The sequence below is a fragment of the Drosophila eugracilis genome, unplaced genomic scaffold (genome assembly GCF_018153835.1).
Source record: "Drosophila eugracilis isolate 14026-0451.02 unplaced genomic scaffold, ASM1815383v1 contig_670, whole genome shotgun sequence".
In the NCBI taxonomy this organism is placed as follows: domain Eukaryota; kingdom Metazoa; phylum Arthropoda; class Insecta; order Diptera; family Drosophilidae; genus Drosophila; species Drosophila eugracilis.
Genome location: NW_024573558.1, coordinates 181,310 through 199,425, shown reverse-complemented (window position 1 = coordinate 199,425; position 18,116 = coordinate 181,310). Strand labels below are relative to the sequence as shown.

The following is an 18,116-nucleotide window of genomic DNA, read 5'->3' as shown; positions in this document are numbered from 1 at the left end:
TGTACTCTCACATTGATGAAGAGGACGAAGGAGCAAGGATTCGCCGGCGGACAGGCGGACATAAGTAACGGCAACTTGTCCATCAATTTGCTCAAGATTGATTGACATTGGCGTAATGCACACAATACATTCTGTCCCGTTAGAGGGGGCGTAGGTGGAGTGCCAGGGCGTGGCAGTGGTAGCAACAACAATAAGACAGAGCAAAAAAACACAGTGACAGTCGAAGATTAATGTCTCTGGCTTGGGTCTTATTGGTTTGTTGCAAACTTTATGTAATTTTCGTTTGCTCTGCCGTTGCACTGCTTAAACTACACTTCAGGGAAATGGGTGGAAGATTAGTGAAGAATAATCAGAAGAAACTCCCAATGGAAATCAATAACTAAACAGTCACCCATTTTTCCAAGTGTAATCGCAAATGCAATGCAGCAAATGGAAATGCAAATTATTACAGAAAATTGACAGGCAGTTAAATAGCAAACAAAGCGAACCCTGCGAAGTGTCAACTTTCATGTAACAATTGGCATTATCGAATCCGGCTGCAAGGAGAACTAAGAACACGAGTAAGTATTTACAAGTTAACGACTATAAACAAGTGTTTTGGTTTTATTCAATAAAAAATGATGAATGTTAACCTGGGCCGAAGTAAATACAAATGAATTGCCGATTGGATTATGCTTAATGTACAAGGATTCGGTTTCGGATTCGGACTATTAAATAAATGCTATGTTAAATGTGGTTATTTGATGTGGTCATGGCCTTGGGCTAAGCAGCAGTTTAACAACATTGTACAGTCGGAGGAAGCATCATGGACAGGTGGGTGGTTCAACATTAACGGCAATGAAGGATTCTTAAGATTAGTTATTATTTGGGTGGCTCTTATTTGAACTTTGCAGCTAGGGGATCAGGATGAGTTCTGATCCTCAGACCTCCGTCGACTTCTGCACAGAGGGAGTGGGCGAGGTGGCCACGGGAGGCGATGGCAGACCACTGTCCTGGGTCAGTGGCGTGGGTGCTGTGCGCAGGGGTACGGCATTCACGCTCGATGGGGGTCTACTGTAGTACTGGGTGTTACTGGGTAGCACCGGCACCCCACCGAAGCGGTTCTGTGTGGCCGCCTGGGGAGTATAGTTTATGGAACTGGCGGCACTCGTGCGACTGTCCAGGCCACTGAAAGTGGGACTATACTGCTGGCGGTGCAGCTGGTCAGCCTCCTCCGGCGACAAGGGCTGGTGATATCCGGCCGGGTGAGTGGTGCCCGTGTGGACATCAGCCTCGTCGAAGTCATCGTCCTCTTCCGGATTGTGATCCTCATCGGCAGGAGATCCGTGCTTGTCCAAGTCCGTGCCCGAGGTGGAGTGCAGGGAGCGGCGACCCAACTGCTTCGGCTTCTCACCTGTGGTTACGTTCGGATTAATGTAGGAAATGTCCCTGGCTAACTTTGAGCTGTTTCTATTTTGACTACCTTCGGATGAGGTCACATCCTCGTCGTTCTCATCCAGATCCCATTTCTTAGCTGGAAAATCAATTTGCGGTTTGCCAGGTAATGGTTCGTTCGTGCGATATACTTTGTCGTAGGACCTACTTTTCTTCAATGTACTGGCATCCGTGTCGCTGTCGTCGTCGTAGTTAAGGGTTCTTAAGTTACGAGCGGAACTGGCCCTCGATCGGGGCAGCATGGGCATCTGCCATTGAGGATCCTCCTTCAGCTGCCTCTGGCGGTAGCGATATACTCCGCACACGATGCACAGCATCAGTGGGCAGATCACCAGGAAGATAATGCCAATTGCTATGAAAGCGACGCGACGCGTGTAGTACACCTCACCTGCACGGGGTCAAAGGTTGGTAAGGATTGGTTTCTATCAGGGGCTTCACAGGGCACTCCCCTATTATATACTACTAACTGACTGAATTAGGTTTTTTTTTTGACAGTATAGTATAGATATATTAGGATATAACTAGATAAGGATCTAATTCAGTCAGTCAGTAGAATTGTAGGCAGGATTTAGGGGTATCGAGAGATCTAAGGAATATTGCAATTGGCTTTTGGTACTTACGTAGACACTCCGTGTATCCGTATTCAGGAATATTCCAGAGACCATTGGCCAGACACTCTCGACGTTGGTCTCCGATCAGGATAAAGCCCTCGTCGCACTCGAAGGACACCTTGGCGCCTGGCATGAAATCAAAGCTCAGCTTTCGGCCAAATCGAGGAGTCTGCAAGACACCACACGAAACCACGCGACTGCAAGAACATAAAGGCAACCCATTAACGAAAACTTTATCATGAAACTACATTTCATAAGCTAACCAACTTACACTGCATTTTCAGCCTGCATGTTGACTATGGTGTCGTAGTAGTTCTTGGTAAAGTGCGCCAAGTCCCGATTGAGGGTCATCGCATAATCGTACTGACACTGAGTGCATTCTCCACAGAGTTCCTCGGCTCTTTCCAGATCATAGGTACGATTCACGGGCAGGAAGTCCGCAGGATCTAGGACGTAGTTCGGCTGGAAGGTGGCATTCGCATAGTAGCTGGACATCCTTCCAAACTCGCGAGTGAAGAGAGCAGCCCCCACCCCAGGAACCTCGCGATCCGTGAGCATCCACTTGATTCCAAAGTTTGTGTGAATACTGCGCAGGTCATTCAGATTGAGTGACGCCACTTGACCATTGGGCAGCATAAAGTCGTCCAACTTATTAAAGCTCCAGTTGCCAAAGAGTCCAGCCGTTTTGTTCTATGATTAAAGCAAAATAATAAAATCTAAAAAACCCAAAATATCCTGTTTCACTCACTATAAACTTCCAGGGCAGGAAAACGCGACCCGTCATGAAACCCTCGTTCTCCACCACCTCCACTCCGATTCCTGCATCGAACTGCACCACCACCTGCGACTGATTGAGCAGGTAAGTCGGGGTATACACGGACACACCATCGAAGTGCTGGAACTTCAGACTCTCCCGATCGAAGTAAACCCTTCGGCCATCGGCAAGGACATCCAGGCGATAGCGCCAACGGGCATGCAGAGGACGCAGACGGACCTCAATCGTTGTGGTGGTATTGCCTCTCATGGCCACCGCCGTCAACTGGGTAGCCTTCACCTCTCCGTAGTAATTGTTTGGCAGCTGCTCAAATCTTCCTTGGACCTCGAACTTGTTACTCTCATCCACGCTGCGTGCCAAGACAAACTCTCCCAGTCCATTGAAGGTATAAGCCGTTCCGTCGAAGGTCACGAAGTGGGGATCCCCGAAAACGCCAGCAATTCCTGGTGCCTGATAGGCCACACAATCCTGCGAAGGACGACGCTCGAACCGGTAGGTTTCGCAGCCCACGGCTTGCTCCTCCTGCCAGTAGCAGCAGGAATAGAAGGGACGCATGTCGTGGAACCACATAGACAGCGAGGGCACCTTGCTGGCCTCGTTCCAGGGCATCTTTCCCAGGTTGTGCACGCGACGGGGACGAGATCCCCACATCTGATCATAGGTCAGCATCAGGAAGCCATAACGATCGTAGCAGCACTGCTGCTCGGCTCCTTGGGCGCTGAAGAGAAGAAAGGGTATTCAGATGTAACAAACTTGCTAAAGTACTTCTTTTAATATTTTTCAATATTTCATTTAACTATCTACTTACACTGGCGTTCCACTGACCACGCAGTGGATGGCTCCACGATGCCTCAGGCAGCTGGGGTTCGAGTCCTTGTCGCACTCCCGATCCGGGCGGAAGCGTCCTTTGTCCAGGACAGCCTGGTCCAAAGTGCAAGGGCAAAGAGGAAGGTCGGCGGCAAAGTTCCTGTGAAAGGAAAGGCATGCTTTTTTAGCTGGGAAGTCCCTTTATAGCAATCCTCTACTAATTAACTGGGGAAGGATGCCCACGCCCGCATGGCAACCATTTCTCCAATCCCCATCGGCGTTTTGGTTGCTTTTAATTAGCGGGGCCAATGCAAATGCATATTTGTTGAGCCTTACCTGAGGAATCTGTCGGTACGAATCCAATTATCGCAGAGAGCTCTCGCCCACCGCTTGCCATGCTGCTTCTCCCATTGGGGTGCCATATACCAGGCCAATGGAATCGGGCGGGACCACAGGATCCTGGAAATGGGTAAATGGGAAAATGCATTGTGATAATGTGTGCTAAAGATTAACTTCAAGAGAGGCGGGCGAAAGATGACATTCATCTACCTTTGACATTCGTGCAGGTTGCAGAATGCCAGCTAATAAGCAAGCCACGCGATTTAACCTTCTCTTTTTGACGGGCAACACGAGATTGCCATTAGCCGTTGCCTAGTTAGCATTCAATGCCAATTCGCGCCTCACGCTGCCATGGAAATATTTTTCATTAAGTTCTCACAATTACTCGGCCATCAAATGGAAATTAAATGTTGAAACAATGCTAACAATTTATTTCGGCCCACCCGTCACTTTGGGCCGGCTAACGACACCCAAAGGTGCCGTAAACCAAAAAGAAAGAAATGGTTTTATATTGCGTCTTAAGGGAGAAGGCACAGCGAGGAGAAAAGGGAAGATTCTTGTATAATTTATGGCCTATATCAAAATGATATTAGTTTGACAAAAATATATATTACAAAAAGTAAACTCATGGGGAACTTATAAAAATGAATTTTATCTTGTGATAAGCCCACAACCAGGACAAGTTATAATTTCTCCCTGTGTAGACCTGAGCTTCTGAATAACCCCTCGAAAATTCGTAGTCGTCAAACTGGGCATCTTACTAAATACAAACTCGTATTTTAGGCCCACAATGTTTATGGTTCGGAAGATGAGTGAGGTTTAAGTGCAAAATAATTGCAGGACGTGATGGAAAAGGCTTAGATGCAGGAGACTGAGGACTGGCGAGCAAACATGGCAGCGATTACCACTGGCCTAGGTCATTAAAAACACATTTCCATTATTGATTAGCTCCGAGAATGTCTCGCAATTACAGGCTGTCATAATAAGCAATCTTCAGCCAAGCCGAGCCAGGGCAAGTTGAGTGCAGCCGAAGGGTTGGGGATGTATCTAGTGGCTCTGGAGGAGCCGGAGTACATTCAGCCCGTTTTCATTGTCATTGAAATTGCCCGACAAATTGAATAAAAACAAGGATAGACCATCAGAGCGTCAAGCACTCGGCACTGAGATGACACATTGAGACAACCGAGAATCAATTAAACCACAATAACAAAGGAATCTGGGAGGGATTCTAGGTTCCACTTTAGATACCACTGCAGCTTTAACTGACTAAAAAAATCATTAAAGTTAAGCAAGCCATAAAACGCTGAGTTACTTTAGCTTTGAGTTTATATAACTGAGTAAAAAGATTTAGTTTCCCATCAATATTTTCTGTACTTACGGACTGATGGCCAATCCTGAGTACTGGTCCGGCTGGGTGAGGTTGATCTGGAGGAAACCGAACTGCATGTCTCGGTTTATGTTGTTCCGGTTGAGGTAGTTCGAGGGCGTGATCACATAGCTGCCGGTATTCGAGTAGGAGGCTTCGATCACATCGATGTACTCCAGCTGTGGCTCAATCTTGGTCTCCCTGTAGCCCCACAGCGAGATCATTACGTTGGCATTGGCATTCGAGGTCAAATTGTATTGGTTCCAGGTGATGCGGATCTCGCTGGGGTTCTTTTTGTGCACATCATCGGTGGCAAAGAAGATCTTCTCGGTGGCGGCAGCAGGGGTCTCCACGAAGTACTGTCCACGCCACTTGTACCTCTGAGTGCCCACAGAGATCTGGAAGCGGATGTAGCCCTCGGCCTTCAGGTAGGGCTGAACACAAATCACTCGGTTTCGGTCCACATAGGTTCCCAGCACGGACTCCGTGTCGAAGTGGCAGGTCACCCGGATCAGAGGATCGAAACAGGGTCCTGTGATGTTGACTACCTGGCCACCAAGCATATTACCAGATTCGGGCGCAAATGTCAAAGGTAGCAGGGCAGCATCTGGGAGAATGAAAAATATACAAATATTAAAATGAAGGCTTGATAACTGTTATCAAAATCCCTGAAATCAATATATTTTTACAAGCCAAACTTACCGATATCCTTGTTGCAGGAGCCAATTAGAATCTGCTCGTCCACGCGGAAAATGTGACGACCCGGGAACCCATTGGCCCATCCTCTGTTGGCCAGGTCCCGAATAACCATGTTCTGGCTGTAGGGATTGTACTCGTAGGCCTGAGTTCCATTGCCGGCATTGAAGCCGACCTGAAAAGGGGGAGCAGAGTTCTTATGTGAGTGGAAATGGATATTTGGAGGCCACAGTGCAATTAAATACATGCGTTTGGATCTCAGCACACTTAATTAACTGTTCACAAAGTTCGCAATTATGTTTCGGGCTTAGCAAAAGTTTAAATTGTGCGTTTAATTACTGCAAGTGGCTGCAGGCTGAAGAGGACTCGAACTCAAACGCAAACGATTTATGCTGATGATAATTGTATACTTGATGAGCGATTCTTGAAGATATTTGGCAAAATTAAAGTTCTTGGCATTCTGTTAGATGTTCTGGTATCTGTTTAAGCCCTTTAAGAGGCAAACTTTATGCATATTAAGACATTCCAATGTGTGAATCAGCAGAAACTTTGCTTGCAATTTCTTTCTTCCCTTTTGATTGCCGAACAAATCAGCATAGCAAACATGCCAAGGCTGAATGCTGAAGAGCTAGAGGGGAAAACAAACCTCTTCACTCCCATTCAGTTAGCAAGTTTTCCCTTGGAGTCAACTGTTTAATTGAGTGCCAACCGACAAAAAGTGAAAGGACTAAAAAACGGGGGAGTTTGACCACTTACGTATGCAGGGACACCGCCCTCGCCCTTTGTCGTATCACCTCCGGCCTCAGTATGCGAGAGCCAGTTCAGAACGGCATAGTTGAAGATGATATAGGTGTAGACCTCGTCGGTAGCCAGGATCATTTGGAAAGTGTTTGTCTGTGGAGTAAACATATATAGTTTTAATAGATATTCTATATAAAATATTAAGAGGAGACCATAAAGGAAGAGACCACTTACCGTGTAGAGGGAGTTATCGATACCGCCAGCGAATGAGACATTCTTCCAGGTGGCGATCACCACGTGCTTGGGAATAAAGGTATCAGCTCCCACGACTCCTTCCCGGATGTCCCACATGGTCCGTTCCCTCACTTCCACTCCAAATCGGTCGGTACGTCCCATCAGATCACGTTCCACTCTGCAAATAGAATGAATTTTCCATCAGTTGGGGACTGAGACTACTGAGACGCATGTGGCTGATGCGAAAATGAGAAAACAAATCGGATGCAAGACAAATTTCGGTTTGGCGTCTGGCCGATGATAAATGGATTTGATGTTCGGCATATAAATCAGGGAGCAGGCGGCGAGATTTCTGATTTGCGCGCTTCCTCATTACTTTCCCTGCTGGGCATATTTTCATAAACATTTTATTTATTTTACGCTCTCGTGAGCACTTTCAAGTGTGTTTTTTCATTTCATTTTTTTTTTTTTGAGGGAGTGGTGTTCGTATCGATGGCCGACACATTGGCGACGCCAGCGCGGCTACGTGGCGTATGATTTATATGCTTTAATTATTCATTACGCATACGCCGCGAGGTCCACATTCATGCGGCATTTCAAACTGTTTGTTCGGTTCCCCGTGTTTGCTGCGTCATAAATTTCTTTAAGCCAGTTTGACTAAATTACACCCGGGATTCATGCAAAATGCTTAGACAACAGCCATTCCAATCCATTTCGAAACCAGACGAATAAATCTTAAGCCGATTTGCCTGGTGGATTTTTATTACACTGCATCCGCCTCTGATTCAGTTAAGTCGCAGAACCTAAGCGAGTTTGCATTGCCGGACAATTGCTCTGGCATCGAGGTGAACAATTGAGGACTGCCAAAGCTCTTGGTTGGCATAAGAGGCTTATCAAATGAACCGTTCGGCTCAATACAAACATGTCCAGATGCTGGCCGCAAATCGAACTAAAAATTCAAACCTGGGGGTGGTGCGAGTTTGCTAATAGAGCATTCGACCGAATTCGAAGTGGAAATAAATAATTGAAAATATTCAAATTGAATTTTAAATTAAGAGGGAAAACAGATTGTTGCCATGAAGTATCAAGCTGCAATCGAAACTAGATTTATTTTATGGTCTAGAGCTGTATTTGCTGAATGTATAACAATGTGTCAGCAACATAAACAATAAGGAGTAACATTAAAGAAAAGTACAAGACCATTAATTGAATTGTAAGCACCCAATTAGGCTCTGTAGAAAGCTTTTTACTTTGAAAACTACTAAAAACGTTAGTTTATGGCATTTCATAAAACCCAATAAAGTCTTCGGCTCCAGAGCATCCACAAATGTAAACTAATTCCCAGCCGCTTTGACAAGGACATTCATTTAGGGCACTGCCAGCCAGTCCACATACTCGTATATAACAATTGAAATCGAAAAACTCGTTATGCTCCAGCATCTGTGTGTGTGTGTGGCAAACAAAGATGAATGTGGGCCATTTTCTATTTGCATTTTCCCGGTAACATTTTATTGATTTTGCCCCGGCGTTTGTTAGTGATAAATGAAACATACACACAGAGCTCGGCATCGGCATCGGCATCGGCAATTGCAAACAAACATGAGTGGTGGAGTGGTACTCGCCCCGCTCTGCTCTGCTTATTTATTAACACTTCAACGATCCGCAATAAAAACTCATAATGCAGCCATTATCATACAACATGCATTAAATTGCCGCCAGTGCTTATGTGCTTTTCAATTTTTGAGGGCACATAAATTATAACTGGCAGCAGATGGCAATGGAAATAAATTACAAAATTACACTTTCCTTCCTCGACAAGCATAAAAAATAGAGAACGTTTGTTGGCAGCCAGCAAAAAACCGCATGCCATGGCCAAAAGAAGAAGAAGCCGCTCAGAGATAACCGCACACACAAAAACCCACACTCACATAGTTTATCATTTGTGCTTGCCCTGAGCAAAAACTTCAAAAGTCTGCAATTGACATTCGGGCTAAAAAAATGCGAATTGTCACTCAGCCTAGAAATGCGCGCGCAGCAGCCAAAAACAGTCGCAGACTCGTAGACTTTTACGTGTAAGTAAGCCAAAAAGCCACACACATTTACACAGGCACTCGCAGAAAAGTTCTTTGTGGGCAAGTAAATGATGTTCTCACTAAACATAAACTTTTAAAACATAAGATCAACGAGAGTGTTAATTATTTCTAGTCAATTTTTCTTCTGACAAAAGTCATACTAAATGAATTATTGTGTGGTGGCTCAGCATTGGGTTTTTCTCGCAGTGCCGACATAGAGAGAGTCGCAAAAAAGTAATAGAAACTCAGAAGCTCGTACATAAGTCGAGCTCCTTGCTGGTTTTCCACCCGCCGCCTACCGCTTTCCACCCGATTCCCCCATTTTCCATCCCAGGCCAGTTCTTGAACTGCGCCATTATGTACTTTATTGCATACATTCGGGCGCTGCCACAGTTTTGTCTGCATTTGTAGGTTAAAATGCCTTTTCGCCGCTTTGCATGGAAATATTTGAGCCCCGTTCCCTCATCCTTTTTAGCCCCGTTTATCCACCATTTCAGCCATGTCTCAGTCTTCGCCTTTTGCCGTGTGGCCCAATTCCATCTCGGGGTGTAAATGAAAGTGAAACAATGGCCGTACTTAAAGAAAATGGCGAAAATTGCATGTAAGCTGCAGAAAACAGCTCCCAGAAAGCGCTCTCACCAGTAAATGCAAACAGAGACTTGCAAATGGCCCAGCCAAGGACGAAGGATGGGCTTTGGGGGGCCAAAGGATTGGGGAAGTTCTTGTTATGATTGGCAAAAGGGAATAATGAAGCGGCATTATTATGGCGCCTCGGTTATAAAGAAAAACTTTTTGCCAAAAACACGTTCAAGGAACTTGGGGGAAGGACTTGAAGTGCTATGCCACTTTCCTATAAATTTTAAGGAAAATGTCGGCATGGTGCTCTGCAAAGAGTACCTTGTTAAAGGTTCATTGAAAACTTTCCATTTCCAGAAGTCTTGAAGTTTACAATGAAATTCCAAAAAAATATTATATGAATTTTAAAAATAAAGCATTTCTTTGAAGGAATGCCCTTTGCACATTTTAATGCACTTCTCTCCATCGTTTGCTAATGCACCTTTGACTCAAAGGCCGCAGAGCAGGCGAAAATGTTTTAATTGCGCCAACGCAGGTCGGCAATTAGGATTCCGTTTGAAGCTGCCCTTGCCAAACAACAATTAAACGCTCTCAGAAATTTCCACACTTGCCCAAAAAAAAACCCACACACATCGAAATTCTTGCGCTGACAAAGTTTGAAGCGTTTAACAAAAGGAAAAAAATCGCGAACAAACGACATTAAGTTTTTATTCGCCACCCGACGCGGCTAAACGTTTGTGTGTGTAATTAAACGTGCGCTCATAATGAATTTAATGCTCAAAGTGGACGGCGACCCACGCGGCGTATGCGCAATGCCCTGCACTTTCAGCTAATCCAGCGCTGAGCGCTAAGTGCGAGTGTGTAATTAAATTGATGCGAAATAAGTATGGTCCGACATATAGAACGATGTCGAAGAGGGGTGGGTCAATGGGCGGTGCTATTGTGTGGGTGGCCGACAATTTTACATCGCTCACATTTCGCCATTCGCTCTGCTTGGCTTCTTTATCTCCAGTGCCATGCAAAGTTATTTAAATTAAATTCCAGTCACAGCTTCAGACACTCCCCATTCCTGAATACCCCTGCACGCCCACTCACAGATGCACTGATAAAAACTATTATTCATAATTTGAATTTTGCTTTAAAAAGTATCCCTTGGGAATCGATAGGAAAAGTAGCACAGTAAATGATTCCTCTCTTGATTATTAAACAGATTAAATTTACATTACATATACGTTTTCCCCAGTGCAGACATCAAAGTTCGGCTCCCCTGATGGTGCTGTACACGAGGCGAAGACAATTAAATGCCATGGACTCCGCCATTGAACGAGTTATGCGGAGCAAGTTTGACATATTGTCGGACTGTGTAGAACCTATAAAAATGCATTGGATGGCACACGCACTCGTGGCCGTGGTCCTTGTGCTCGTCGCAGGATGTTAATTGCTCTGGTGTGGCAATTTGTCAGCCGGCGACACAAGTGTTGACAACAGCCCAGTGAATGGAAAAAAGAAAGTGCCGGAAAACAATTCAATGGGAAAACATTTGTCTTGCAATGCTTTTGGCCATTCATAATTCTGTCAGATTGATTAAACCACTTTTGTAATTTTTCGACTAGGTTTTTTGCAGACTTTCCATACACTTTCCAGCATGCATACATCCCTAAACTGACTTGTCATTCTGTGGGACTTTGTAGTAATTTATGCTGTCCTTGTTGGTATTTTTTATCCTTGCTTCTTGAAACCCATGAAAAGTAAGGCGAGGAGCCATAATTCATGCTCCAAATAGCTCGAAACTACGGGATAACCAAAGAGCAATTTAAGATGAAAGTTGCTTTAACTAATTAATGCATTTTTGAGTGGCTGCTTTTTTGTGAGTGCGATTACGGAATGTGAAAGGACGGGGTTTTTTACACTACTGCCTCGGGGTAAGCCATATAAATACACCACAAATAACTTTCAGCCCCCACTGGCATTCATTTGCATAATTAGCCAGGGGAAGGCCAAAAAAAATAATGGAATTTCATGTTTGTATAAATTTAAACATTGTCCTCGAAAAGTTCACAGAAGAGTGCAGGCCAACTGAATATAATTAAAGTAGAATCGGTCGCAGAGAGAGTCCTGCCTGGACTTGCAGTTCCATCACTCGAAATGCCATTGTTTCGTTCAGACGAAAACGGGTTGAATGAATGCTATGCTCTTTTCTCTAAAGTCCTTCACAATGCATAAGGACGAAATGAATTCACGCACAAATGCATGCTGAAATCAGCAGGAACATAATGGAGCTGGAAATCTGCGGGCTGATAGCACCATGGGATCTCGGAAATATTACGAAGTACCAACTGCACAGGTGGCCACCATGGAAATAATCCAACATTTCTGTTGCAATAAGTGACTGTAACCAGCAACGAAACACTAACAGTGATGGAGGGGGCCTAAAGCCTCATCAAGGCGGATAGAAATATTCTCTTTAAAATGAACCTCAAACCAATTTAAAAGGTTAAACAGAAGGTGCTTAGGCCGGCAACTTTAATATATATTAAATTGCTACAAAAGGTGCAACGAATTCATATTCATTCGCATTTTAATCCCCTGCATTAATAAAGAACAAATTTAGTGTCAAATAAATCATACCTTTTGGAAGGCCATATGCATAAATGCAGGCCAAAAAACACACACATATACGCAGACATGGGAATCGGGGCCACCGGAAGTGGAGAATGGGACACGCACACACTCGTGCTATTCTGTGGTAGTGTGTTAGTTTTCTGTAAATGGCGACAGCCGCACGTAGCACGAATATGTACGTATAAATACTTTTGTTTGGCGCGTGCTGTGTGCTGATTTTGAATATGCAAATGCCAGAGAAACAAAGGCAAATAAATATGGTTAGCAAATAAATACAAACGAACCGGAAATGCGAGCGGGGGGCGAAGGATGCGGAAATAGATTGAGATAGGAGATGCATTGCCTTACCGGAAGTAAACGCCGGGCGTCCGCTGGTCAATGTCCGATGGATAAATGCGACCGACTCTGCACTTGCTGAAAAAGATGCCCATGAAGGAGGGATCCCTCTTTGCGGGCCATTCCTTGATCGGGAATACCAGGGGATAGGTGAGATACTCTGGTGGATCCGAGAACTCCAAGTAGCCGTTGAGGGAGAGCTGTTTAAGAGGAGGATAAAGTTAGTATGAGATTATTTTACTCAGTTGGTAAAAAGAATGCTGAATAAAACCTTACCCTTGTGTAGTTGAATCGAAATCCGTAGAAAGGCAGTTGGAAGTTAAGATTCTTGTGCAGCTGTGTCATGGAGGCGTGGATGTCGAACTGGTAGTCGCCACGTCCTCCGTACATGTCCTTGTCGAAGTACCAGTACATGAAGGTACTCCTGAGCTCTGCCAACCGGGCGGCCGTTATGGTATATCCCCCGGCTGCCACCGAATAGGTGGTTGGTGGGGCAACATTGTTATTGGGATCTGCGAAAAGGTAGAGGAAAAGACAAATAGCTTAGAGAGGAGAGCTCTGGCCTATCATTATAATTTCACACCTAATCCCGGGAGATTACTTTTTCAATTCCACAATATTATCCCTTGCACTTGCAGCGTTGCAAGGCATAAAGTGAAAAGAAAACTTTGTCTGGCTTTTTTGCATTTTCCGTCTGCAACTTTGCCGCCCGCATCCTTGCAGCTCCCGTTCCGGGTACTTGGGCATTAAAGGTCACAGTTAATATTCATTTCTGTCCTGCCAACTTGGCTGCCTTCCTACTTTCTTCCTCTCTTGGCCTCTTTCTCCTAATTTCCTTTCACCGCTGGCCTTTTAAAGCAATTTAAGCTGATTAAGTGCAAAGCTGACGTTCCCAATGGACACTGAAACAAGAGTCCATGGAAGAACCCGGGATCCGCTTAAGGATATTGCTCCTCACGCTGGCCAGAAACTTAAATTGCTGGCGAAGTTTTCGTGGTGAAGTCCTGACAAAGATTTCAAAATATTTCTGGCATCCCTCTGGAGCTGAGGTTGCACCAAAGGCGGTGAGGATATCCAATGCAGTTTCCAAGAATAAAGTAACCATTTTGAAGTTTGGCTCTAACCGTGTGATTCCATAAATCAATTAGCAGTCTAACTAGATGTTTTCAGAAACTTTTCTTTTGCTACAAACTCCAACATTCATTTATCAACTCTTTTACTTAGATTGTGTTTGAAAAGAACCAATAACTATAAGACTCCTTTTAAACTATGTTGCTTTTTGCAGGAATTGCGATTAACAAGCCCTAGAGCTCACTTTTTAATATTTAAATGCGTTGCTATTTCAAAGAGAACTCTTCCCTAGTTATCCTTTAAGCCTCATTAATAATTCCATCAATTAATTATGAACCCTATTAAGATCCCGACACCTCCTTTCACCTTTTTGCATAGTAATTTTCCCATTCTATCGCCGTTTAATTGCGTATTTCGCTTTGAGTAAATGGAAATTGCAGATGTATGCTCGATTTTTAATTTCGCTTTTCACTTCCCCTCTCTCCTCTTATTTTCCGCGTCTGTTTTGCCAGCTGTCAATTGCCGAGTGTCGAGTGAATTATTGGCCATTAATTGCATTGATTTTGATTGTAATGAGCCAGCTAATGAAACGTCAACAGCGAGGAGTGGGCCATAAACCCGGAGAACTCCTTCCAGAAACCATGAACATCTGTCGCGTTTTTAAGTCCCTAAGCTATTTATGAATCAGTACCCTCGCTAATCCTTTTTGGAAGGACCTTATAAAAGTGCGCGGATTAGCAGGCTGTCTTTTGCAAAAGATTTGTGTAAAATTGGTGCGCGGAAAACACGCAAAACTCGCGTGTTCGGGTTGCAATTATCGGACAACCTCTTCCTTGGCACATTTTCCTTTTTTACTCTTGCGGCTTAGGTAGTCGCCTTAGGTAGTTTCCCGGAATCAAGTCAAGTTAAGCTGGGCTACCTGAAAATCCCTGACCAGCTGGCGGGGCTGCACTAAAACTGTTGCAGGTAGTTCCTAGAAACCAACCTATATAAGGTATGCTTTCCTGGCAACAGCATCACATTCATCGTTCAACCGTCAACATGAGCATCAGCACTTTCAACTTCCAGTTCTACAACTACAAGCTGAGCCCCTCGTCACCGAGCTTCGGCAGTCCGGCCTCCCGCTCCTCCTCCTCGTTTGTCAGCGAACTGGAAATGGACATTGACGACATGTCAACCCAGCCAACCATCACCTCTACGCCAAAGCCGCGCTTTACCACCCGACTGGCCGTGGAATTGGCCAAAACGGAGCCCGGTAATGGCATTTCCCCACTGCGACCTAAATTGCACACGGCCCAAAAACGCTGGTCCATGGAGCTGAGGGAGAAGGTACTGGAAATGTCCAAGCGAAATAATGGCCAGGAGAAACCACAAGCCGCAGAGCAACAGGAGAAACACGAACCACTGCAACAGGAACCCCCGCAACCGGAGCATCAGGAACGCACGGTCACCGACAAAATCAACTTCTTCAACAAGCTGACAAACACCTTTGAGTCGGGTTTCAACAAAATGCTGCCTCAAACTAGCTCCACCAACAATCGCTTCATAGCAATGTTGCGTTCCAGCCGTCCGCAGCACGTTGCGACCACCGCCAACAGCAGCACCTCCAACAGTTTCCTGGGCAGCAACCACAGTCTCAGTGGCTCGGTGGCCAGTCAAGTGCCACCACCCAAGCCCAAGAGACTGGCGGCCACCGCCTCCCACTTTGCCGTGCCCCTGGTACCCGGAATGGGTGGAAGCCAGCGCAAGTGCTCCCTGCGCCGCAAACCTTCGATGGACAAGTCCAGGGCCACCATTTTGAGACAGAGCACCTCTGTGCGAGCCCAGAACCACGCCATCATGGAGGACCTAAGCCTGGTGGTTCCTGTGAGATTGCGCATCGCAGAGTACGAGCAGCGCATCTCGATGAGTGCCTGAGCTCAGACATCCCAAAACCCTTTATTTGTATCCCAGGGATAGAATTTACTTTAACTTAAGTTAGCCTAAGCTTTTAAAGACAACTCAAATATAAAATATCTGAAGCAATCAATATGAGATTTATTATTCGAAAGGAGAAAACAATAAGCTATATTCAAAAGTTTGGTAAAAATGATTTAAATCAAGAGATCTAGTAAATCATCGTTATCTATATAGACATAAGGTCTCAAATTATTCCTGAACTAAGTGTGTAAGTCGTGAGTCATCACGTTAGATTCTATTTCAGATTTTGCCAAAGCTCTCCAACCAATCCTTTTTTTTATCACAAAGTCAATCGAAGAGCGCTGACTAACACGAGAAAGAATTCCAATTCGAATAGCCAATATATCAGTCCTGGACGACTGATAAAACAGAGTTGCCTGAGCACAATTGCAAAACACAGACACTACCTGAGGTTGTAAACTGAATCACGCAAGACTGTATCCCCTTGTGTCCACAGCGACATACATATATATATACCACTCCGCCCCACCACGCACTTGTTTTGTTTGCCGAAGTGGAAAACAAGAAAACCGTTAGCTTTTTAATGCCTCAACCCCGGGCATTATCTTATCGGAAAAAGCAGAGAGAGAGGAAGAGAGGAGAGAAGAGCTTACAACACCTGAACGCCCGAACCGCGCAGGTTATCGAGCAAATATTGGTAACTAAACCAAACTGAAACCCACTGAGCTGTTCTGATAAGATAGTCAACGCGGCGTATGAGTAATGGGGTGGAACTGAATCAGCCCAGGGACAACGGATTCAACTCACCCCAATTGTAGCCGCTGCTGTCCACGTCCGACAGCTCCCCCAAATAGTCATTTGGCATTATGAGGGCTCCGAACATTTTCTCTGGCTTCAATCCGGCGACGGTCAGGACGTCATCTGTCCCCCGACTGGTGACATGGACCACGGGAATCAGAGTGGGTTTCTGAAGGGCCAGGGGTTTGGTTTTCGGTTTTTCCTCTTCCACTTTTTTGACCACGGGCGTGGCCTTTGGAACCTCCACAAATTCCGCCTGAGTTTTTGGCTTAGCCACCTTCACCGGTTCTGGAAATTCATTCACAATCGGATCCTCCACCTCCTCCGTCGATATATTCTCGTTGGCCAGGACATAGGCCATAAAGCCGCAGGCCAGCGCACAAACCATAAAAAGTTTGAAGCGCATTTTCACTTGGTTTCGATTTATCACTTAATTGGTAATTCGTTTTTTCGTTTCACTGCTAAAAGAAAGACACAAAGGCTTCAGTTAGGTTTTAATTTTACATATCACTAAGTTTTATTTTAAGTCTTTCACTGTTTGAACACGATTTTCCGTGGTTTTCCTCGTTTTTAACAATTTTCACTTGATGACATCATCAGTTAAGGCAAAAGCTTATCAGTTTTCTTATCACTTGTCACCAATTCTTAAATAATTTCAATTACCAGGCAGAAAAACACGTTCGTTGCAGCGAGCCGCTCAGCTAAGACTGAGTAAAGTTAACTCTAACGATCCGATCGGGGCGTTGCCAAAACTCTGTTCACCTGTCGCCGTCTACTCGATTGTGAAACATTGCCTTATCGCCCAGATAAAGTTGGCCATATCTAATCATTGGGGCATTACGCACCGATAACACATTCCATCTCTATTTCGCCCCGCTTTTTTGGAGGGCCAACTCTCTTTCCTCTGCTCTAGATTCCCCAACTTGTTTGTTTACTCTCACATTCGAAGTACCCGGGCAGTATATTCCTCTCTGTTGACTTGGTCTCTTGCCGATTCGTGATTCATTTCCATTACAGTTAATCACACTCATGACGCGGCCATTTTGTGAAAAGCTGAATGGACTGTAAAACCTACACATGAATGTGGAATATATTTGCTCCTTGTGTGAGTATACTTCCGGTTTAATTATAGACAATGACCCATTACCAACAATCAAAACGGCAATTTCAATGCAGCTTAAGTTGTAGGAATGACAGCCGGCATCAAAAAAAAGCCTACGGATTGATTTCATTAGCCCATGAAAGTGCGATGGCCGTCAGTAATGAAGAAATAAATAGAAAGGAGAAACCCAGAAATTTAACAGATAAAGTAAGCCGCCTGTAAAAGAAATCAAATACAGGCCTAGCGTTTTCATGACCAAACTTTTTTGTGTGGCCAATGTGGTAAGATAAATTTATGCTCCTGGTAAAAATAACGTTGATTAAAAACTAAGGATGGTAAAAATAACTTTGATTGAAAACTAAGATTGGAGCTTAATAAAATGTTGTGGGATAAACTCTGCATAGCTAATAGTCTATATTAAATAGTTACAAAATTCGAGACTTTACCAAAAATTCTTTACTTCACACATTAACTTTTTGATAGTTTCGTATGTGATGACTAATTTATTGGATAAAATTCACCTCGTTTTTACCGCCAACTAAAACTATCAATTAGTGGCCAGCGAACCTGTTCCATTATCAGCTTTAGGTGTCTGATAAGAAACCATTTCGAAATA

General features: G+C 44.6%; 2 protein-coding genes across 6 annotated transcripts; one reads left to right on the top strand and one right to left on the bottom strand.

Moving 5' to 3' along the window:
• Positions 1 to 567: 567 nt before the first annotated feature.
• Positions 568 to 17,139, bottom strand: LOC108104223 (protein mesh). 5 transcript variants are annotated; one of them, XM_017210169.2, is made up of 16 exons: positions 17,062 to 17,139; positions 16,408 to 16,859; positions 12,886 to 13,121; positions 12,622 to 12,809; positions 7,004 to 7,181; positions 6,785 to 6,922; positions 6,035 to 6,203; positions 5,345 to 5,939; positions 3,964 to 4,086; positions 3,629 to 3,787; positions 2,794 to 3,538; positions 2,317 to 2,735; positions 2,055 to 2,242; positions 1,583 to 1,822; positions 1,463 to 1,513; positions 568 to 1,393 (listed from the first exon to the last, which is right to left on the bottom strand). In XM_017210169.2, exons 2-16 carry the CDS (start codon positions 16,802 to 16,804, stop codon positions 921 to 923), a joined length of 4,299 nt encoding a protein of 1,432 aa, XP_017065658.2. In that variant the 5' UTR covers positions 16,805 to 16,859; positions 17,062 to 17,139; the 3' UTR covers positions 568 to 920. The 5 variants fall into 5 exon arrangements, with proteins under 5 accessions (XP_017065658.2, XP_017065657.2, XP_041675337.1 ...); XM_017210168.2 differs by having other exon boundaries at positions 1,463 to 1,822; XM_041819403.1 differs by having other exon boundaries at positions 568 to 1,513.
• LOC108104224 (protein bottleneck) lies at positions 14,375 to 16,014 on the top strand. The gene has a single exon (XM_017210170.2). It carries the CDS (start codon positions 14,677 to 14,679, stop codon positions 15,595 to 15,597), a length of 921 nt encoding a protein of 306 aa, XP_017065659.1. The 5' UTR covers positions 14,375 to 14,676; the 3' UTR covers positions 15,598 to 16,014.
• Positions 17,140 to 18,116: the final 977 nt, after the last annotated feature.